Here is a 19,613-nt window from a genome sequence, read left to right on the forward strand (position 1 = left end):
AGGGCTCCCTGGCCTGCCCTCCGGTCTTGTGGCCAAGCTTCTAAACAGTACAGAGCTCTGTGTGCTGCGGGCTACAGGGAGAGGCACAGCCACCTAAGCATGGACACGCCGGCCTGTGCCTTGCACAGCCCGCGGAAGAGCTCTGCTGAGAAACGACCTGGAGACGTAAGCAAAGCCAGAGGTCCACAGGGGCAGGCTGCTGAGCAGGGGAAGAGCGCTTGCCTAACATGCACAAGGTCTTGGATCCCAGCAGCACAAACAAAACAAAGCAAAACCCTGCAGGAGAATACAAGAACTACTGGGCATGAAAGGACCTTCTTAACCAGAGAAAACTTCCTCAACACAGTTCTAGAGGAACGTTTACAGCAAACAGTGGCTAGAACGTGCTCGGGGCTGAGCTCCCCATCTGGCACGGAGCCACGCACGCTTAGGCATATCATCACGTCTAATCTTCACAGATCTGCGAGCCCGCGACTGCTGATTTGTGTCCTCGCCTCGGAGATGAGGAAATCGAGGCCTGGGAAAGTAAAGTAACTTGGCTAAGCTCTTAGAGTCTCGCCTGCTACACTAAGAGAGCCTCTCTACAAACAGGTTCATGTCAAGTGACAAGGAGGGGTGCAAAGTGCCTGCTCTCCACATCGGGGCCACAAGCCCCGAAGTCACTTAGCGCTGCCGGGCTTCACCGTGTGACCGTATGTGAAGAGGTTGCACTGCCCTTCTAACTTGGTCCTTAGCACCCGCGAGCCTCTTGAGAAGGAGGACCAAGCGGACACAGGACAGGGCCTTGTCCCGGCTGGGTCTTGTCTCTGAGGGCGGCTTTGACAGGGTTTCTCTGCAGGAAAGCCCTCTGAGAAGGTGGGCTTTTCAGACAGCTCCTGTCACGCGCTGTTTCTCAGGCCCTTGGGGTTGCCCAAGCTCCCCCTTCCTGAGAGGGGCCCGGGTGGAGGGAGAAGAGAGCCGCCTCCGCTGGATCGGCTCTGACTTAGTTTCTCACCTTTGTCTCCCATTACAGCAGTGCCTGAGAGCCAGCGGCCACATCCGCCCGGGGCCTCTCCTCACCTTCTCTGTGACGGCGCGAGCACATTCGATCAGCTCCCTCTTGGTGTAGCTGTCCGTGGGGCACACCTGGAGGGCGCCCGCCTTCTGCACCAGGAAGATGCAGCCGTGGCCCAGGTCTTGCACGCGCGTGCGAATCTGGAAGCCGATCTGCAGGGGCAAGCCCGAGAGGGAGAGGTGGTGTGACGGGACCCTGCCACTGAGGCCTGCCCTACGTGGAAAATTTTTCCTGTGCCCTATGGGAGCCTGGCTAGGAAAATTCCACTCCCATTAGGAGTCTGTGTTTGGTGAAGTATGGAATTTGGTTGATTTAGCTTCCCTTTTTAGAGGCTGTAAAATGCCCACAGTCTTCATGTAGCAAGCCTGCAGCTCATCACGCTAGCGTAATACCTTCCTGATGTGTGTAACCTCTTCTGGTGTATATTGCATTTGTGTCCCAAGCCACCTGATAAGAAGGTTAGCTACACGAACCCCCAACGGATGATTCTGTTATTCATTCAACAAGCATTTATTGAGACTCTACTATGTGTCAAGGCCTCTTTGAGGCAGGTTATGCATTTCATGTACTCCTCCCAACAGCCCTAGATGGTAACTGGTTCAAAATACAGCTTTAGTATTAATCATATTTTAAAGCATTCAGAGTCTTACAAAATTGGTATGTTTACCGGGCAGAATGCCTCCTTCAGCTGCGCCACAGAGGGAGAGCAACCGTGTACAGCATGGGCTTCCTGTCTATCAAGCCGGGTTTGAGGTTTCCTTAAGAAAGGGATGTTTTCAGAACTCCAGGCTTGGCAGGAGTTTAACGACCCTGGGCTGTGTGATTATAAAAGGTAATCTGCCTAAGAGAAGCCAAGTGAGCGCCACTGTGGGTGAGCTGCCTGCTGCCTCCTGGAAGCTCTAATGAACCCCACCTGCACGGCTTCAAGGACGCACTCCTCTGGTTCCACTTCACATCAAATTTTATTTGGGCCTGACCAATACAGCTGCTCTCCAGACTAGGTAAGTGACTACAAAGCAAATGAAACTAAGTATGCACTGGCGTGGCTTTCAAGAATCTACAACAGTTGGAAGCTGCGTTTGATTCTTCCAGTGACGACATACCAGGAATATTCACCGAACGTTCTCAGGTATGATGAGGAATGCCTGGGAGGTTTTGGCCACCTGGATGCTATCTATCTTCCACTATCACCTCGTTAGTCAGAGTTTTAGGATGTCGCTTTGCAGAGTGGGGAAACTGTAAGTGCCCTCTCCCGTGAAGTAATACTGCTCTAAGGGAAAAACGGTCCTGCTCCTAACTCCTTAAGGCCTGAAAGACTTCTAAATCCACCTAGTAGAAGACGGTGGTGACCCAGAAAATGGAGCTGCTGTTTGGCTGTTTTCTGTATCGTCCACTGCTTGCTGGGAAAGCTTCCTGGCCAGGCAGGTCTGTCCTGTAGCCACCCATATGATGTACAACAGAGCGGCATCCTTGGATCCTACAACAGCACAGCTCTGCAAAGGTTTGGACCAGGGCAGCAGTAAGTGAGGCTGCTACCCGGGAGAGACAAGGCACAGAGCTCGGTCCACAGGGCCGTGACACCATTCAAACAGATCTCTTTGCTGGGCATGTTTGTTGGCTCAAAAACAAGGTGAAGATAAAGCCAGAGGATAAGCCGTTAAAATTTTAAACTCAGTTTAGCTCTTGAGGTCTTCCAAATCCACGTATTCAAGGGTCAAAGCTAATCTACGAGCCAGAGCCCTGGAATCCAGGTTGAGCACAGACCTCTACAGGATGAAGGCTGATGGAAATTTAAGCCGAGGAAGAAGTGGTGGGGGAAACATTTACAGAATTTCAAAATAACAAAGTCCTTACCAGTTCAAACTGGTTAAAGTGACTGCAATAAAAATGAACTTAGTGTTGTGGTCCTGAGGGATTTTGGTAATCTCCCAGACCCTCAGTTTGCTTATCTGTGGAAAGGGGAAGAAAAAATGATTCTTGTCTCACCTACTGTGCTTCAGAGAGCAAATGTGAAGTTGCCATCACAGTATCTGTCCTGGAGTTGGGGCGGAACTGCGCTTGTATTATTTTCCAGGTGAGTGAGACAGAGGGCGCTTAAATGCGCAAGGGCAACAGAATCAAGCTACTCTACCTGCGATTTCACAGAACATTTTGTATGGGATGAAGAACATTCTAGAAAGACTGTGTTCAAACAGATAAGGGGTTGAAAAATGTTCAGCTTCTCAAAGCAACGCAAAGCTTCTCAGCAAATATGACCCAACTCTGTAAGACCTACAGGGAGATTCAACGTACAAGCAGAGATTATTATGAAGGAATGTAGCTCGAAGACTTCGGGTTTTAAATTGGCAGCTTTAGTAAAGCACTACTCAAGCCTCAATTCCCTTCTTGCCCAAATAAAATTACAACGGAGAAAACCATCTCCTGGTTTTGTGCCTGGAGGGAAATTAAAAGACTGGTCTTTATGAAGTTTTGGATCTGATTACAACTGGAAGGGAATCTAAGAAAAACTGACCGTCTTTCCTTGCTGCCTAAAACCAATATACAGACTTTTTGTGGACTTTAAGAGCAACTGCATCTGAAACCAGACCCAGCAATACTAGCTGCTGGGAAGAGCTTGTGGAAGTTAAAAGGCAGTACCAGACCTTTTTGACAAACGCTGATAGGGACAATGGAAGAAAAGAGTAAAAGAGAAAAGAGAAAAGAGCAAAGAGTAGTGTACAACATAACTAGCTACCCCCTCTAGCCTCAAAGTGGGAAGTGTGTCTTGGAGCGGAAGGTTTTAGAGACTTTTGGAGTGGACATGCATCTCCTCTAGGGGAAAGGGCGGTGGGTTCTTGCCACTGGTTTTTAAGACATCCAATGTTCCAAGGGGTCACAGCAGATTTTCCTTAGGGACGAAGCTGTAGTCATAAAAGCTTTCCCCCAGAATTTTCATTTAGGAGTCGTGGCTCATAAAATCGCAACTAACTTCCTTCCCTTCCCTCTCCTCCCTCCCTCCCTCTCTCCCTCCCTTCCTTCTAACTTTCTCTTTTTCCCTTCCCTTCCCTCCCTTTCCCTTTTCTTATTTTTCTTTTTTGAGATAAACTAACCTCAAATTGCAAAGCTGCCAGCGGGTTTTAACTTTTTCTGAAAAGTTTTCACAGTGATGTTAACAAAGGTTTAAACTTTCCGTGGAAAAATAAGCAGATAAAGATCCCGCTTGAGTCTGAGGGCAGAGCTCTGGCTTTTCCTGTAATTGTCACATCTTGGAAAAGACCAAAGTGCTGACTTGACACAGCAGCCAGCAGGGCTGCAGCGAAACGAGCTGCTTGTTACTTGCACTCTGGATATAAATATGCTCACACGCCGTGATGTGGGACCCCCTTGGGTATACAAATAAGTCCACAATCTTGGAATATAAAACTGCAGTGCTTCAGGGATCTCCTAACCATCTCAGTTTTCTCCCCAAATATCTGCCCGACAAATGCACACCAAAAGTTTCCTTTACAAGCCACTGGTAATTTTACATACTCTGCCCCCTCTCACTCCAGGTCACTGTGCTCATGTCTGGACTGTAAAATATATCTCAAGACGTAAGTGAAAAGAGAAAACCTTAATGAAAACATCAGCTGGTACAACACAAGGCCAGTAACCAAAGTAACCTGTTGTGCTTTTAGCTGTACGTTCTCTTTCGGTGTTGCTTTGGCATTAGTTGATATTTTGCTTCGATAGTCTGTACGGCAGTAAGAAAATCTTGTTTCACACACGGTGTCCCTAGCTCGTAGGAGCTCTGATGAGGAAAGGGCGCTGCAGAGAACTCAGGCAGGTCAGCATTTAAGCTAAGGGAGGCAATGGGAGAGGATCCCATTTTTAAAAGATTCTGTGGATAGCCAGCCAAACCCCCTTTGCAACACGGTCTCTCTCTGTTTTCAATCTCCTCTTCAAAGCCAAATGCTTCTTCCCTTTGTCCAACCACATGGTGCCTTACTGTAACGTAAGTTTCCTTTCACTTATTTATGAAATTCAAAATTACATGTTAATAAAGTGAATGCCATGTCTAGATAAATTAGGGCTAGAATTATAGTGTAGTCTTAGTAAAGCAGAGTCTATTTTCAAAAAAGACAGACAAGCTTGTGTAAAAGAGTTAGGAAAATATAGACATGGGTCTCTCATACTGTTCTTTCTTGGGAGTGACTTAAAACGCTTATTACAAACCATTATTCATGCTGCAGCCTAAAACTTAATCACTCTGAAATCTGAAGACACAGGCACTGTTAGAAATGTCCCATGCTAGGTATATATGTGTGCAAGGACATATATACGACACATCTGTTCGCATGCATTGACACAGCACGTTAGAGGTGTGATTTCGGGGTCTTCGCTTCTGCAGCATCTCCGGGAATCTTTGTTAGACATGCTTGGACCTGACTCCCAGGAGAAACTGCAGCACCGAGGAACCTGAGGACAGTGACTGTCGTTACAGAGAGAGGAGCTGATGCGTTATAACCTTGTGCCTTGACAGCCCTGTTCAGTTAGGAGTGTCTTGAACAGGGTTTGTGCTCAATAAACAGCTTGTTGAATTTCACAGAATGCAGTTACCTCTACGTCCTGGGGGTTCCTGCAACCCACTCCATCATTCTGTTTTTTAGACTAAGCTTGATTTCCCCGAAGACCCCCATAGTTCCTCGGGCCCTGGGGCCCTTCTGGGTGTACCTAACACGGGCACCCTCGGCCCTCTGGGGCCCCGTCCACGCTGTGTGCCCAGTGGACGCTCCAGTTCTCAGGTCTGTGACAGGCAACAGCTTTTAGACGGTGGCTGTGGGGCCTCCCTGCTGCCATCTGAAGCCCCTGTGAGCACAGCCTGCTGAGGCCAGGAGGACACTGGCCTTGACGGAAAGCTAGTTAAGGGCGGCAGGTAGAGACTGAAGAGGCCACCAGAGGCACGGGGATGGGACCTGGCTCTTCCTAGATATTCACCAGGAACACTCAGCCAAGGCTTGTGTCGTGCAAGCAGGCTTTTCCAACGAGAGGGGCAGTGAAATCTCACACTTGGGTCTCCCCACTCTTCTGGGAGGTCCTGGGAAATACCGGCACGGCTGAGGGGCTGCTCAGTGCGAGCAGGTCGTGACAGGACGGTAGCCCCAGGCTCGGGCAGGCTAAGAGAATGAAGGGCTGGCGGAAAGGGGGATTGGCAAAGCACCGCCAGCAGAGTCCCTCTGTCCAGCAGCTCTCAGCCGGCCATCCTCAGAACGGACTTGAGCCCAACCTAGAGCTGTGGGGTGAACTTAGGGCCAGCTGCACGGCCCAGAGGAAACCTAGTTCCGGCTGCTAGGCTACAGAGAAACCCGGGGGTGGGCACCCCTGTGTGTGTGAGTCCTAAAACAGGGGCCTGAAGGTGGCAGACCTCCTCTGGTTCAGCCGTGGCAGCTGCCATCTGGCCCTGGGCAGCCAGGTGCCCATAGTCACTGGTCATTTGTGAAGCCAGTCCTCCCAGCTCCTCCGGGTTAGTAACCGACTTAGTCATCTGGAAAGAGAAAACAAGCAAGACACACACACACAGAAAAAGGCATGAGAACCACGTGTTAATACCAGCCTGCTCACAAGCCCCTCTCGAGCAAAGGCAGGACTGGCATTCCGGGCTGCTTGCCGGAGAGGGCAGCTCAAGCAGGGCCCATGCTGTGCCACACGCAACAGACCCCAGTGTGCACACCCCGCGGGGCCGTCTCAGGCCAGCAGCTGAGGCAGGGCCAGTGGGCACGAGCTCAGCATCCGGCCGTTAGCTCAGCTCCCAGGGCCTGCTCTTGGGAGGTGCCCTGTGGCAAGGCCGGAGGAAGTTCCCTGAAACACCACCAGGGGGCACGAGTGAGTGCACGGCACACCTGGGGCCAGGCCTTGTGCAGAGCTGGTCTGGTCTCTGGGGTCGCACCGTGTAAGAGAGGGCACGAACACAGGGCTCTTAGGAAGTCGTGAATAAGAAGTGGTGGAGCAGCCAGTGTCTGGAGGGAACTCAGAGAATACAGCTTTGTGGGAAATCTGTGCCAAAGCATGATGAGGTTCCAACCGAACATTTAGTTAAGAGTAGACTGTAGCCAAGCCAGGCTCCGTGGTGCACGCCTGTTAATCCCAGCACTCTGGGAGGCTGAGGCAGAAGGGTCACAAGTTCAAGCCCAATTTGGGCAATTTAGCAAGACCCTATCTCAAAATAAAAAATAAAAGGGCTGGGATGTTGGTCCATGCTAGAGCCCTGGGTTCGAGCCCCAGTATCTCTCTTAAGCACACACACACACACACACACACACACACACACACACACACAGTCCGGTGTGGCCAATGTCCTACATTTCATGGGCAAGACAGTCCTCTAGTTCATAGGAGAATGTGTCGCAACTTAATTTCACCTAGCTAACATCCTAGTTTCCAGCTTTTCTTCCCACTTCGGATAAAAATATTATTAAATCTGTACAGTAGCAGCTTTAACCTGTCACCCAGAGAAGCGTTCTGTTCCCTCCAGAGGCTTTTCTCCTCCACACTCCCTCTGGACGACAATACCGCCTTTCTGTGGCCGGCTAAGACCTCGCCATTAAAGGGCCTTACCAAGCCTCCTCATCTATCGAAGCAGAGGCATCCCACCCAAGGCATGTTCACAAGGAAACGTCACAGGCCGCACCCTAGTGCAGCGTCTCAGGAGCATACAGCGAACGCCGTCAGCTGCTGTGTGTGCGAGCACAAAGATCCTGGGACAAACCCGTGATGGACAACGGGCATCTCTCCAACTAAAGGCACCGAGGCAGCTGTCCCAGGAGCAGCCAGGTAGCCCCAAGGGTGGGCTTCTCGCATCACACACACCAAGGGTCGGGACAGGCGGCCCAGAGCCAGAGATGCCTTGAGGCCACTCAGAAACATCTCCCACCGCTGAACCTTACCACTGGGCTGTGGGGTGCGACCTGTGATTGGTCCTCTGTGCTCCCCGAAAGGACAACTTGGGCTCCACTCTGTCTTGTCACGACACACTGGGTTGGGCACTGCCCCTCCCTCCCTCCTTCCCCAGCCTGGCACCGGCACAGCCCCCATTCCCAGGAGTGAGCAGAGCAGCCAAGGAACCTTCGTGGTCCAAGCTCAACCTCTAGTGGACACATGATTATAGGACAGAACCAGCCAGAGGGGGCCGGGCCATCGTGCTGGGACAGGAGCTAGACGGTGGCTGATTTGGTCCCTCCAGCTAGGAAAGCCACTTCGACTTCTCAGCTCAGGCTTATGCGGGAAACACCAAAGAGGCATCTTGAAAAATTCTGCCCAGCGGCACCTGAGCCTTCAAAAGTTAGTATGAACTTTTCCTACGAATTTCTATCCTCTGAGGACATCACCCGCCATCCTCTGTATGACTTTTAACTTATTAAGCTAGTACTCACTATTTCGCAAAGCCACTTAGGTCTAAGGAGTCACACAATACAGTTCTGTTTCCACCACGTTTTAACAAAAACAAAATAAGAAACCTCCCAAGATCGCACGACTTCTAAAGTCAGACGTTTTGAAAATATAATCCCAGTTTTATTTTGCCTGAAAGACCGCCAATACTTTACCGTCCAAGTGTTGTAATTTAATTCTTTCACATTATCCCATCTCTGTTCTCCTTTATCCCAAAATATCTTCTCTTGCACTGTAATTTAAATCTATTAAAACACCTCAAACCCTTTCAGGAGTGCATAGAATTTTCCCTACTTTTCTCCTTATCTCCAATTCTTCCGTTCTGGCATGTTATCTCTCTCCTTTGGTCTCTGTCCTCATGCCCACGTGGCAGTCATCCTTAATTCCCGACTGCAGCTCTTCCACAAGATGGGACTGCCAGCCGACGGGGGCCTCCAGACCACACACAGCCGGAGGGTTCACCGGAAGTGGGCAGATGTGGGAACCCAGGAGAAACCACAAACACGAACTGGCCCGTCTCTCCAACACAGACCCCGGATTTGAAGGCTCAGAGGTGCTGGTGAGTGGAAGGGCCACGCAGAGTGGGGAGGACGGCGCCTTCGCTTCTTACCATTTCCTGAGCTGTCACGGCAATAGCTTTGGAGTATTTAACCACGGTCGTTTGGTAGTCAACAAACGTTCCCTTTGGTTCTGGAGGAGTGCCTTCATCCAGCTAGAGAGGAGAGGAAAAGAACCCAGATGTCACAAAAGCCTGTTGAAGCATGGGTTATTATTTATTAGAATTATATACTTTAAAAACTCAAAATGCTCTGAGAGATTCTCTGCCCCGACTCCACTGAATCCCTGAATGTCTATGGTAAGGACCGCAGTAGAGATTTACACAAGGTCCCCAAGGGCAAAGGCCAGGGGAGGCCTCACATTTGCATGAGAGAAGCAGGACGCACTCTGGGGACTAATGTTTCTGCGGAAGTCCTCCCAAGCGAGGGTGCCAGAGCTTGGGGGTGGGCCTCAAGTCACTGACCTAAACTCTCAGGTCTTTTAGAGGTGACTGGTATTTCTGAAACATTGTGTGGCTGTAGCAAACATCTCCTGAGACTATACCCGGTCAAGAATTACATAAGGAAGAGACGAAGACCATGCAATAAAAAAGATCGTGACAATAATGGTGATGCTGATGATGACTACAGGGAAGAAAAAAGCAACCCCTGTTGCAATCATCACCACTGTTGCTGCCCCCGGTGGCTGCAGAAGCTGTTCTAGCTGAGGGAGGACACAAGGTGACGGACACAGGGAGGTGGAGCGCAGCGAGGTTTGTATCAACTAAACAAAAAGGAGTGTTGGGAGGGGCGGGCATGCGACTGGATGAACTGTGTGGGGAACCTGGAGATTGTCATGAAGACGGTGGGATCTGGGCTGGCAGTGGGATCTCTGAGAAGATCTCCCTGGCAGCTCTTTGCCAGACAAGGACCAGGAAGTCAATTTAGATGACGTTTGATGGTGTTCTCAGTAACCGCTACATGTCATGAGCTGTACACCACGAGTAAAAGGAACATATCTACGGTGCGCAGCCTGGGACGTGATTTTTACCAACGCCAACTGTCAACGCCAAGTCTGGGCAAGATTTTTCAGGTCTCTTCTTCAGGCACACAGATGGTGACCCATGTCTCCATCACAGCATGGGGCCCTGCTAGCGGATGAAGTTATGGGCTCCTTCATTCAGTGTAAACAATGCATTTCCCAAGTGCCAGCCGTGTGCTGGGATCCTGTGCGTGAGACGTGGCTGAACTACAAACAAGCCAGGGTACGTCAGCAAAAGGAAGCTTAGAGCACGTAGCCAGCAGCCACCAGCTACCAGCCACCGTGACGAACACTGAGCCAGGTGGAAGGCAATGAGAAAGGTAAGAATAAAACAGTGTTTTCCGGAGTTCAGATTTATTTAGGTTAAAGGACTCCCCTTTATTTTGTGAGAATAGCCTTTACAGATTTTTCATATTAATATGACCTTTCATCAAACAGTGGTGGAACAGATAGCAAAGTTTCTGCTTCGGGGCTGGGGATTTAGCTCAGCGGCACAGCGCCTACCTGGCAAGCGCAAGGTCGTGAGTTCGATTCCTGGTACCGGAAAAAAAAAAAAACCAAAAAAAACCAAAGTTTCTGCTTCTTTTATTTCTGTACCTTTCTCTCTTGGGAGGGGCCAGAATCAAAGAAAGAAAAGATATAAAATCAAGAAATCTCAGAGAATCCCACTAACTTCACTGAACGGGGAAATCAAAGTTCAGAGAGCTTGAGTGACTTGTCCAAGATCACTGAAAAAGCAGATTACTTCGTATTAATCTATTAGTCCCCAACTTTCTGGTGCAGGGACTCCCCAGAAGGACCTCCGTAGCAGAAGCTCCAACGGTGTCAGGAATTGCATCCAGGTGAGAACCAACTTGGGTGCATTCCTACTTTTCTGCTTGTCAGTCCCTGCCTCTCAGAGTTTTAGACAACGAATTAATAAGAGTGTCAGTGTTTTAACCGCATTAACCCAACTCAGATGGGAAACGCCAGCTTCTTTATGCCTCGGTCCTTTGGGCCTAATGACCTAAAGCATCCCTTTGATACAAAGCCCCAGCGACGGCCGCATGAAGCGAAGAGGGTAAGAAGTGTTGTGCTGGCCCGGGACGCCGCGTGAGGGTTACTAAGTATAGTGCGAGGCATGAAACCCGTCGTGTATTTTGCAGACCCTTGGCTGTGGCCTCACGTGGTGTGCTGCAGCATTCCTCGTCATTGCTATCAGGAAACACGAGGCTGATGTGCCAGCCCTCCCGAAGAGCTGCGTGTTTCCTCAGCCGAGACAGCCGTCATCACCCCCCGACACAGGGCCGGGTGAGAGCTCCGGTATGTAAGGCTCAAAGGCTATCAAAGCAAGACTGCAGGACCTGACTTTCATTTTCCAGGGATTTACACAATGTTTTCCTATCACTATACTCATTCTAAAAAACCCCTTTCCCCAGAAGAAAATATTATCATTTGACTTTCTAATGTGTATTAAGAAACTCTGGACTCCATTACTTAACATCCTCGGTAGGCACGTAGCTTATCTTCAAAGCTCTGGTGTCCCGATGCCCTGGAAACCAAACAAACCCACTAAGGCTTATCCAGAAGCCTTATGAAAGGGGGATTTCACTATTCCACTCATTTTCTGCCAAACTGTCCATATTTGAAGCATGAAAAGCCCACATCAAAAATTAACGGGCACTTTGACAAAGCCCAGTCTGAGGTCCCCAAAGGGAGACCCAGGCTGGCTTCTTTGGCACTGAGACAATGACTGCATAATGTTTCCGGATAATTATGCTTATTATAGTCTCAAGGTATCAGTTCTTTATGGAGATACGAACAACCAATCTTCTCTAAATTAGCAATTAAAAACCGCTTATTATCCTGAAAAAAAAAATATTAATGTACTCACAATCTGACAATGGACATTTCAAAACACAGACGATGTCTACAGTTCTCGGCTGGGCTATCACAGAATGGCAATTAGATGCTGATGAGCAATTATTCATTCTAATAAATATCAAACGGACACAACTCGTGAAGGATTCCTTGGGGGAAAGAGCAGGAAGCACAGAGATAAAACTGCCTCCAGTCGTATTTTCCATATTCAAGTGATGGGTCACCAAATGCGAAAATGATACTCACGCTATCTTCTCTATCTACTGCCTAGGGGAGTCCACTAAGAGCTTTTGCACATGCTGTACTTTTGAGTGGCTCTTGCCTTTGGCTATCCACCAGCACCAGGAGGAGATTTTTACATGTACCAGCACAGATTCCCAGGCTTGACCCCATAGAGAGCCCCATGGAGCAGGTGAGGGAAGGTGCATCCTAGAAAGCTCCCTGTGATCCCCAAGCGGCCATTCCGGAGAACAGCATTTGAGAAGCACTTCCTCACTGCATTCTGGGGGTTGTTCCACCAACACAAGACAGAAGCAGTACATACTAACTATTTTCATTTTACAAATAAGGAAACCAGTGATTTTTTTTTTACCATCTCTTTTTTTTTTTTTTGGTTTTTCTCCGGTACCAGGAACTGAACTCACGACCTTGCGCTTGCCAGGCAGGCGCTTTGCCGCTGAGCTAAATCCCCAGCCCCTTTACCATCTCTTTTTAATGCACAGGTAAAACTGGGAGGAAAGGGCCAGAAGCTTACAGAGGTCATGAATTAACAGTAAAGAGTGAATGATGTGTTGGACATAAGCTTAGATGATGGTACATTAATAGAAACTTGGTGAAAAGGCTTGGTACTGTCAGAGCCAGTGAGCTCCTCGGGAACAGCACTTGGGGACAGCATGGAGAGGGACGGAGGACACAGTGCCAGGGAGCCCATACCCACCTTGCTCATGGCCTCTGCAATGGCGTCCACCATGCCCCCCACCAGCCCCACTTCACTGGCTGCTTCGTTCAGCGTCACCATGATGTCGTCCACGGCCTCTTTCATCAGCTGCGCGGCCTCCGTGATGGCGTCGTGCGTGTGCTGCGCCTAGGATAAGTGGGAAACATCTCTTTAGCGGGTGTAAAGGACGCTCAGTCCTTTGAGAACCCTTCACTTCCCTTAAGAATAACCTTACACAAGTGGAAGCCAAAGGCATAGCCCCCACAAAGGAATCAGCAACCAGTCTGTATTCTCCCTTTCCCTGATTTTGTACGTTTCTTTGCAAAATAAAGAAAAAATAGAGAGCCAAAAAGGAAAAATGATTGCCTTCTCTAAGTGAGGGGGGCGATTACAACATGGCCACAAACTATATTATGATGTAAGTAATTTTATATCTTGCAATGTTCAGGCCAACAGAAAAAGAATTCCACAGGTTTCTAAATATACAAGCAGACAGAATTAATGGGAAAAATTAACACAAAGGAAAAATACATTCAGAACAAACGTACTTCTCTTAATACTGCCCAATACACTGTAAGTTCCTTTCTATGAATATGTCGAATAACGGAAATACATCTGCAGAAGGTCTAAAGGCCCTGGGAACCACTTCACAAGTTATGTTACCATGGGGTTGGAGGGGTCGGTGAGGAACCTTCTCCAAGGGCAAATCTCTGCAAACTGGTACTCACTCGTCCTCTGACCATACCTGGATTATCTGCCAATGCCAAGCACAGGGCAGGAGCAGGTGAAGGAGTGAGGGAATGGGCAGAACAATGGCAGTGCTGGAAGACACCTCATCTGGTAGCAAGAGTAGGGAAAGAGCCAACGTCTTGGGGCAGGAAAACCTGGCTTCACTGCTAACTAACTAAACGGCGTGAGCTCGGCTTCCTGTTCAGTGAAATGCGAAGAATCACGTAACACCGTGCTCTGAAATCCTGATGGACTGATATGGGCACAGGTACCTTATTTGGCATAACACAGAGCAGGAGGAGGCTGTGCCTGGCCCTGTGACACGTGACCTAGCACCAGGCAGTCCATGTGACAAGTGTGCACCAAGGCTCTGGATCTACCCATGCAGTGACCACCCTTCCCAGCCCACTCCAGGGAGACGACTGCGGAGAGGAGCTTGATGGGGCAATGCTTGAGAATAATTAACCCAGGCTCCGAGGCTGCTGCTTCTTATTTGCAAATGCCTGCAGTATTAGGCACGTTATCTCAACTGGTCTCCACATTGTTTAGGTGAGGAAACAAAGAAATCATCTGTAACAAGAGGCAGAGCTGGGATGTGAATCTGATTTTGCCTGACCCAAGAGTTTGTGCTACTGTTCACCAAGTCAGAACTACCAAGGAATATTTAAGACTATTTTAACTTGATTTCTGTAAGTGGGGATCTGTAACACCTAACCCACAATGAATGAGACATAGTCAGTAGTGACCCCCAAAATGAGTTAAGTCTGTGGCCCCAGCCTCTCAGGGAAACTACTCTAGTCCCTATTTCCAAGCACAGGAGGTCATTATGAAGCTTACAGTCCTGACCATATGCTTCCAGCCACGAGGCTCCTTCAGAAGCTGACCTGCACTCAAGAAGATATGCTGACATCCTACAGATCCAGAGAACTCCTGCTTCCATATAGTACCCTACTGGCACCGAAACCCTCAGGGGAGGGCAGAGACATGTGGCAGTAAACAGCTCAGAGAAAGGGCAAGCAGACCAACTCCAAGGGTGGTTTGGGCTCTTTCATTTGGAAGCGGGTGCAAAGGGGCTGGCCTGACCTCAGGGCACTGTTGCTAAGCCTTTACAGGCAAAGCTGCCTTCTTTGTCCTTCTTGTTCTCCTTTACCTCTTTTACAACTAGACTTAGCATTCCAAAACTATGAACACCTTGCTGGTGGCGGCTGGCTCTTAATATTTCCAGCATCCTCAGAATTTAGCTGTTAGTCCTTGACAGATACGTGAATGAAAAAAATGAACACAGAAAATACACATCTAAGATAAGATTCACATTGCTACCAGTTTGATGTTTCAAAACATGGATCGGTCATGTCATTCCCCTGCCTGGAGACCATCACCGGCTCCCTCCTGCTTATCATAATGGCCAAACTCCTTGGTGTAGAAGTTGATCCCCAACACAGAACAGCTTGGGCTACCCTCCTGTCTGCCTGTCTTCAGGATCTGCATGTTCCAGCCTGCTTGTCCTGTTTGGAAGGCATCACATCTCTTTAGAACACAATGTGTGTCTTTGCCTATGTTGTTCCCTGTTGCCATGTCCCCAAGTTCAAAGTAAAATGTGGACCAAGGTCACTCAAAACATACTGTCATCATTTTTGTCCACCAAAAACATGTGAGTGACACAACAGACTAAATACGTGTTCCCCTTACAAACTGGCAAGGGAAAAATCATACTAAATTACAGTCTCTAAAATACAAAGAACAGACATAACATTTACTGGAAAACAACTGAGCCTTTCTTTGTGCAAGATGGGTGTCAACACTGAACCCAGCGGGTGTTAGTTGTTTGCCTGTCATAATGATGCTGTACATCTGTCATCCCCAAGGATGTGTGTCTGCACATCCTGCCACGGAAAAAGTAATTTACAAATAAACCTTAATTATGCGTATTCCTTGCCTCCCCCAATTCCCAGGAAAGGCCAACGGAAGATGATTTCCCACTGTGGAGCGAGAGAACCGGAAGTACTCTTCCTAGAGGGACATAACACAGGAGGAACTTGGTGGGCCTGAGCCATACCTTGGCGGTGGTGTAGCTAATGGGGTGGCGGGGGGAGGCAGATGAGTACGTGGCCTGCCTCAGGTGGCAGAATTTTGGGGCAGTATCATTGGCAGAAAGGAAAATTATATGATAATGATTTATGCTTCTTTTAAACTACACTTAATGTTAAGCTGAGGTTTCCTATGTGAGTCTGAACGCAGCCACATGACTGTCTCTAGTCATGTGACTGCTTACACACAGATTGTATTGTGTGGTTTCCATTCGTGTCCCAACCGCTGCGTTAAAAGACTGCCCTGAGGTGTACCTTGGGGTTTCCTCCACCTTCTTTGGCTGCATACAGCATCTGCAGGGCGGACTCTGCAAGAGTCTTCGTCTGGTCCAGCACTGTCATCTGCTGCTGATGGTCCAGAATCTTAGAGGCAACACCTACTGCAGCTAAGATCAAGGGCTCGAAGTAGCTCGCCAGCTGTGTCACCTTCAAGAAAGAAAAGCCACAGATGCATCATGGAAATTCGTTGACTCCCGGGGCAAGGCAGGGCTCTGACAATTTATTTCTGCAAGTCCTTGCTGACTAACTGGCTGTTGCTTGGTTTTTATTTCCTGTAGGGATGGAGGGAGATCCTTCATCTCTTGGCCAAATATGGCAGAAATGCTCAGAAGCCCATTCTAAGACCCACAGTCACACATCAGAATTGAACTCCGTTTTACAAATCCTTAGTTTTACAAGTAAGAAACTTTTTAAGAATCAAAGGTGTTTTACAACTCAGAAGGGAGGGACACACAGGGCAGCAAGAGGTGAGAGAAGCAGCTTGTGGTGATGAGAGTCTTCCAAAGCTTTTCAGCAAGCTGATCTGACTGGCGTCTGGCTCCTTTGGAATAAGAGCAAAGTGATTTTTCACACCGGCCTAGATTTCATACCAGCTCACTAAGGGGCCAAGGGTATAGCTCAGCGGTAGAGCACTTGGCTAGCACGTTCGAGGCTCTGGGTTCAATCCAAGGTACTCCCACCTCACCTTCCTGTACACAAAGTTTATTAAGACTGGCCTATTTCCAAGAAGGGAAAACCACACACATCCACACTGGCTAGCTTGATGCTGCAGGGTCATGTGTCACAAAAAACTTACCAGGCACATCTCCTATGCTAAGCTCTCTGCTAAACATTTAGCAAGCATTCCCTCCATAGCCGTTTAAGAGATAGATAAATATGAAGGAACAGGCTGAGGTGGGTAGGCCACAGGCTTTAGGCAGTAGAGAGCGGGAGACGAGACAGGAACCCAACTTTACAACCCCGCTCCCACCCGCCACGCTCTACTCCTACCTGTTATTTTCTGTTTCTGTCTTGGTTCTGGTGTTGTCAGGTAGAGCTTTAAAAGTTTATCACTTGGTATTTGGTTTTTTGTTTTTTTTGCTCTGCAAAGTACTGAGAATAAAGTCTGGGGATAACATGGTGACAGGGCTCTACCTAGCATCCAGAACGTCACATCGGAACCTTCTGCTGTATTCTGATGATGCTGTAATCTATTCCCACCCAGATCCAACACGACTATGCCAGTCACCTTTCTGTTCCACTTTCCATCCTGTGCAGTAATGACTAAAGGCTAGGTTATCCCATCAAGGGTACTTCCGGGCAAACCTCTAGCAGGAGCTCACTTAACACCTCTTCCCATCACAGGGAAGGAGAACAAGCATTGTGGGAAGCTAGGCAGAAAGGCCACTGCACAGAGCAGGGCCAGGGCCAGGCAGAGGCAGGCGTGAAAAGGGCTGGGGCAAGGCGTGTGCGAGCGCTATCCCAAAGATAAAGAAGCTCATGGCAACAGGAGGCGTGAGCAGCAATGAACACGCGTTCACTCTGAAATGCCACTGGGTTATCTGACAGACGGCTCTGAAGCACCTGAGCAGGGCAGCTGCTGGCCCTAGAGCACCTTCACGGTCACTCGGAAGGAGCTCGTTCGGCGACTTGAACGATGCCAGGCATCTGGCTTGGTGAGCAGAGCACAGGCTAAATGTGGGCCCCCACCCGCGCTCCATCTGACTCCTCTGCGCATGGCCAGCCCGCAGAGCCTCAGACAGAGCCCCGCACACACACCCTGCACTTTCTCCTCTTCCCCAGGAAGGCTATGGATGTTGTCATCACAAGGAATGAGACAGCGGTGCCATCAGGGTCAGGACTCAGTATGGACCCTCTCTGCTTCCAAGACACAGCAAAATGCCTAATGCATTAGAATCCTACAGGTTTTATAGACTGATTTTAGTTATTTTCAAAGGATACTTCATTGATGCCGCTGTAAAATGTCAAGGAATGCTATATGCTGAGAAAAATAAAATGCAACAACTAAGCCAGTGCCCACGTTCCTCCTGGAGGTGGTGTGACTGGGTCACACAGAGAGTAAGCTCTGGCTTCAGGGTCACTGGCTTTCGATCTGCCTTGCTGTTTCCTTACTGAGAAATTGGATACAAGTTTCTCCGATGACTACATTCCAGTTTCCTTGTCTGTCAGATGGGGATTAAGAATAGCACTATGCTCTTAGGAGGGTTAAGTCAATGGACACAATAACCCTGAGCAGAGTGACCGCCATAGTTAGCACGCGATAAACGCTGGATGTAGTTATTCCTTACATCACGGCAAAGGGTTTGGAAGAATGTGCCTCTCTCTGTATTAGGGAGCACAGCAAGGGCTCTCGCATCTTCTGTTCTGGAGCCATGACCAAACAGGAGACGGCATGTCAACTAAACCAATGCAGGCCTTTTAATACTCGCTACTTGATACATGTCCACGGTAGGTCGAACGGTGGTCTCCAGAAGATCTGCCCACAAACCAACCCCTGGAACTTCTGAATATGATCTCATTTGGGAAAGGGATCTTTGTAGATTTTTATGTTTGTTACAGTGCTAGGAATCAAACACAGGGCTAGGCAATTGCTCTGTGCTGCATCCCCAGTGCAGATGTGTCTAAGCTAAGGATCTCACACGCATCTAAGACGGGACCATCCCGGTGACCTGGACAGCCACTAAGTCCAGTAGCAAGTGTCTGTGTAAGAGACAGGAGAGACACAGAGCAGCAAGGGAACCACTGAGGCACAGTTTGGTGTGACAGTCAAGGGACAGCAGGAGCCACCAGAAGCAGGAAGGGTACAGCGCAGAATCTCTACGGAATCCACTCTGCAGCCTCCAGAGGAGGCACAGGAATGCCCACGTCCTGATTCTGGATTTCTGGACGCCAGAGTTGCAAGAGAACAAGTTTCTCCTGCTTTAAGCCACTCAGTTGGTAGTGATGTTACAGCAGCCACAGAAAACAGACACAAGTTAGGTCTGGGAATCTGCCTTTCTTTTGCCTGCCAGAGGATGGGAAGCTGCAGGTCCGGCACCCCACCTGAACACAGGGATGGAGCAGTGGGAAATGGGGTTACTCTCAGGCCACGGCTCCTCTAGACAGAAAGCCACAGGCTTTTGTCCCTGCCATCATTTTAGAAGAGATATATATTGAGCTACATCCTTGGACCTGTTCATTTATAGTTAGGGTCTCACTTAGTCACTCAGGCTTGCCTGGAACTTGCAGTCCTCCTGTCTCAGCCTCCCAAGTAGCTGGAATTACAGATAGGTAACATCATGCCTATTCTATATTATTTCTGTTTCAATGCTACTCTTAAACATTGGCGTTAGTCTTCTGACTAGCACATATATTATACATATATACCTACATAACATATAGATCTCTGCATAAAATTATATATACACATATTATGTATTATTCACACATACACCTGCAGAGACACAGATACTGCCCTCCAAGGACATCCAGAGATATTTTCTTCCAAAATTTATAATGGAGTCAAAAGTGACTGCTGAAATAATGTCCAGCTTCTCTACCAAACTCTATTCCCGTGTCCAGGTCAGTTCTACCTGCTCAGAGATCCTCACACAGCTAGACAAGTCCTTTCCTGATTATAAAGAAACTCAGATGAAAAATCAAACTGGCCACACTTGAAAAGGCAGAGAGACACTGGCCATTTTAA

General features: G+C 48.7%; 1 protein-coding gene across 1 annotated transcript in view; it reads right to left on the reverse strand.

Annotated features, from left to right (window-relative positions):
• The window catches only part of Tln2 (talin 2), a gene marked incomplete in the record, with an annotated part of 349,184 nt that overhangs the window by 46,211 nt on the left and 283,360 nt on the right, over nt 1–19,613 (reverse strand). Inside the window, 5 exon segments of the mRNA XM_005393813.2 lie at nt 1,060–1,206; nt 6,438–6,557; nt 9,069–9,170; nt 12,834–12,980; nt 15,905–16,075. Coding sequence (XP_005393870.1) covers nt 1,060–1,206; nt 6,438–6,557; nt 9,069–9,170; nt 12,834–12,980; nt 15,905–16,075 — 687 coding nt within the window.

This window comes from Chinchilla lanigera, unplaced genomic scaffold, assembly GCF_000276665.1.
Source record: "Chinchilla lanigera isolate Chin_1 unplaced genomic scaffold, ChiLan1.0 scaffold00049, whole genome shotgun sequence".
In the NCBI taxonomy this organism is placed as follows: domain Eukaryota; kingdom Metazoa; phylum Chordata; class Mammalia; order Rodentia; family Chinchillidae; genus Chinchilla; species Chinchilla lanigera.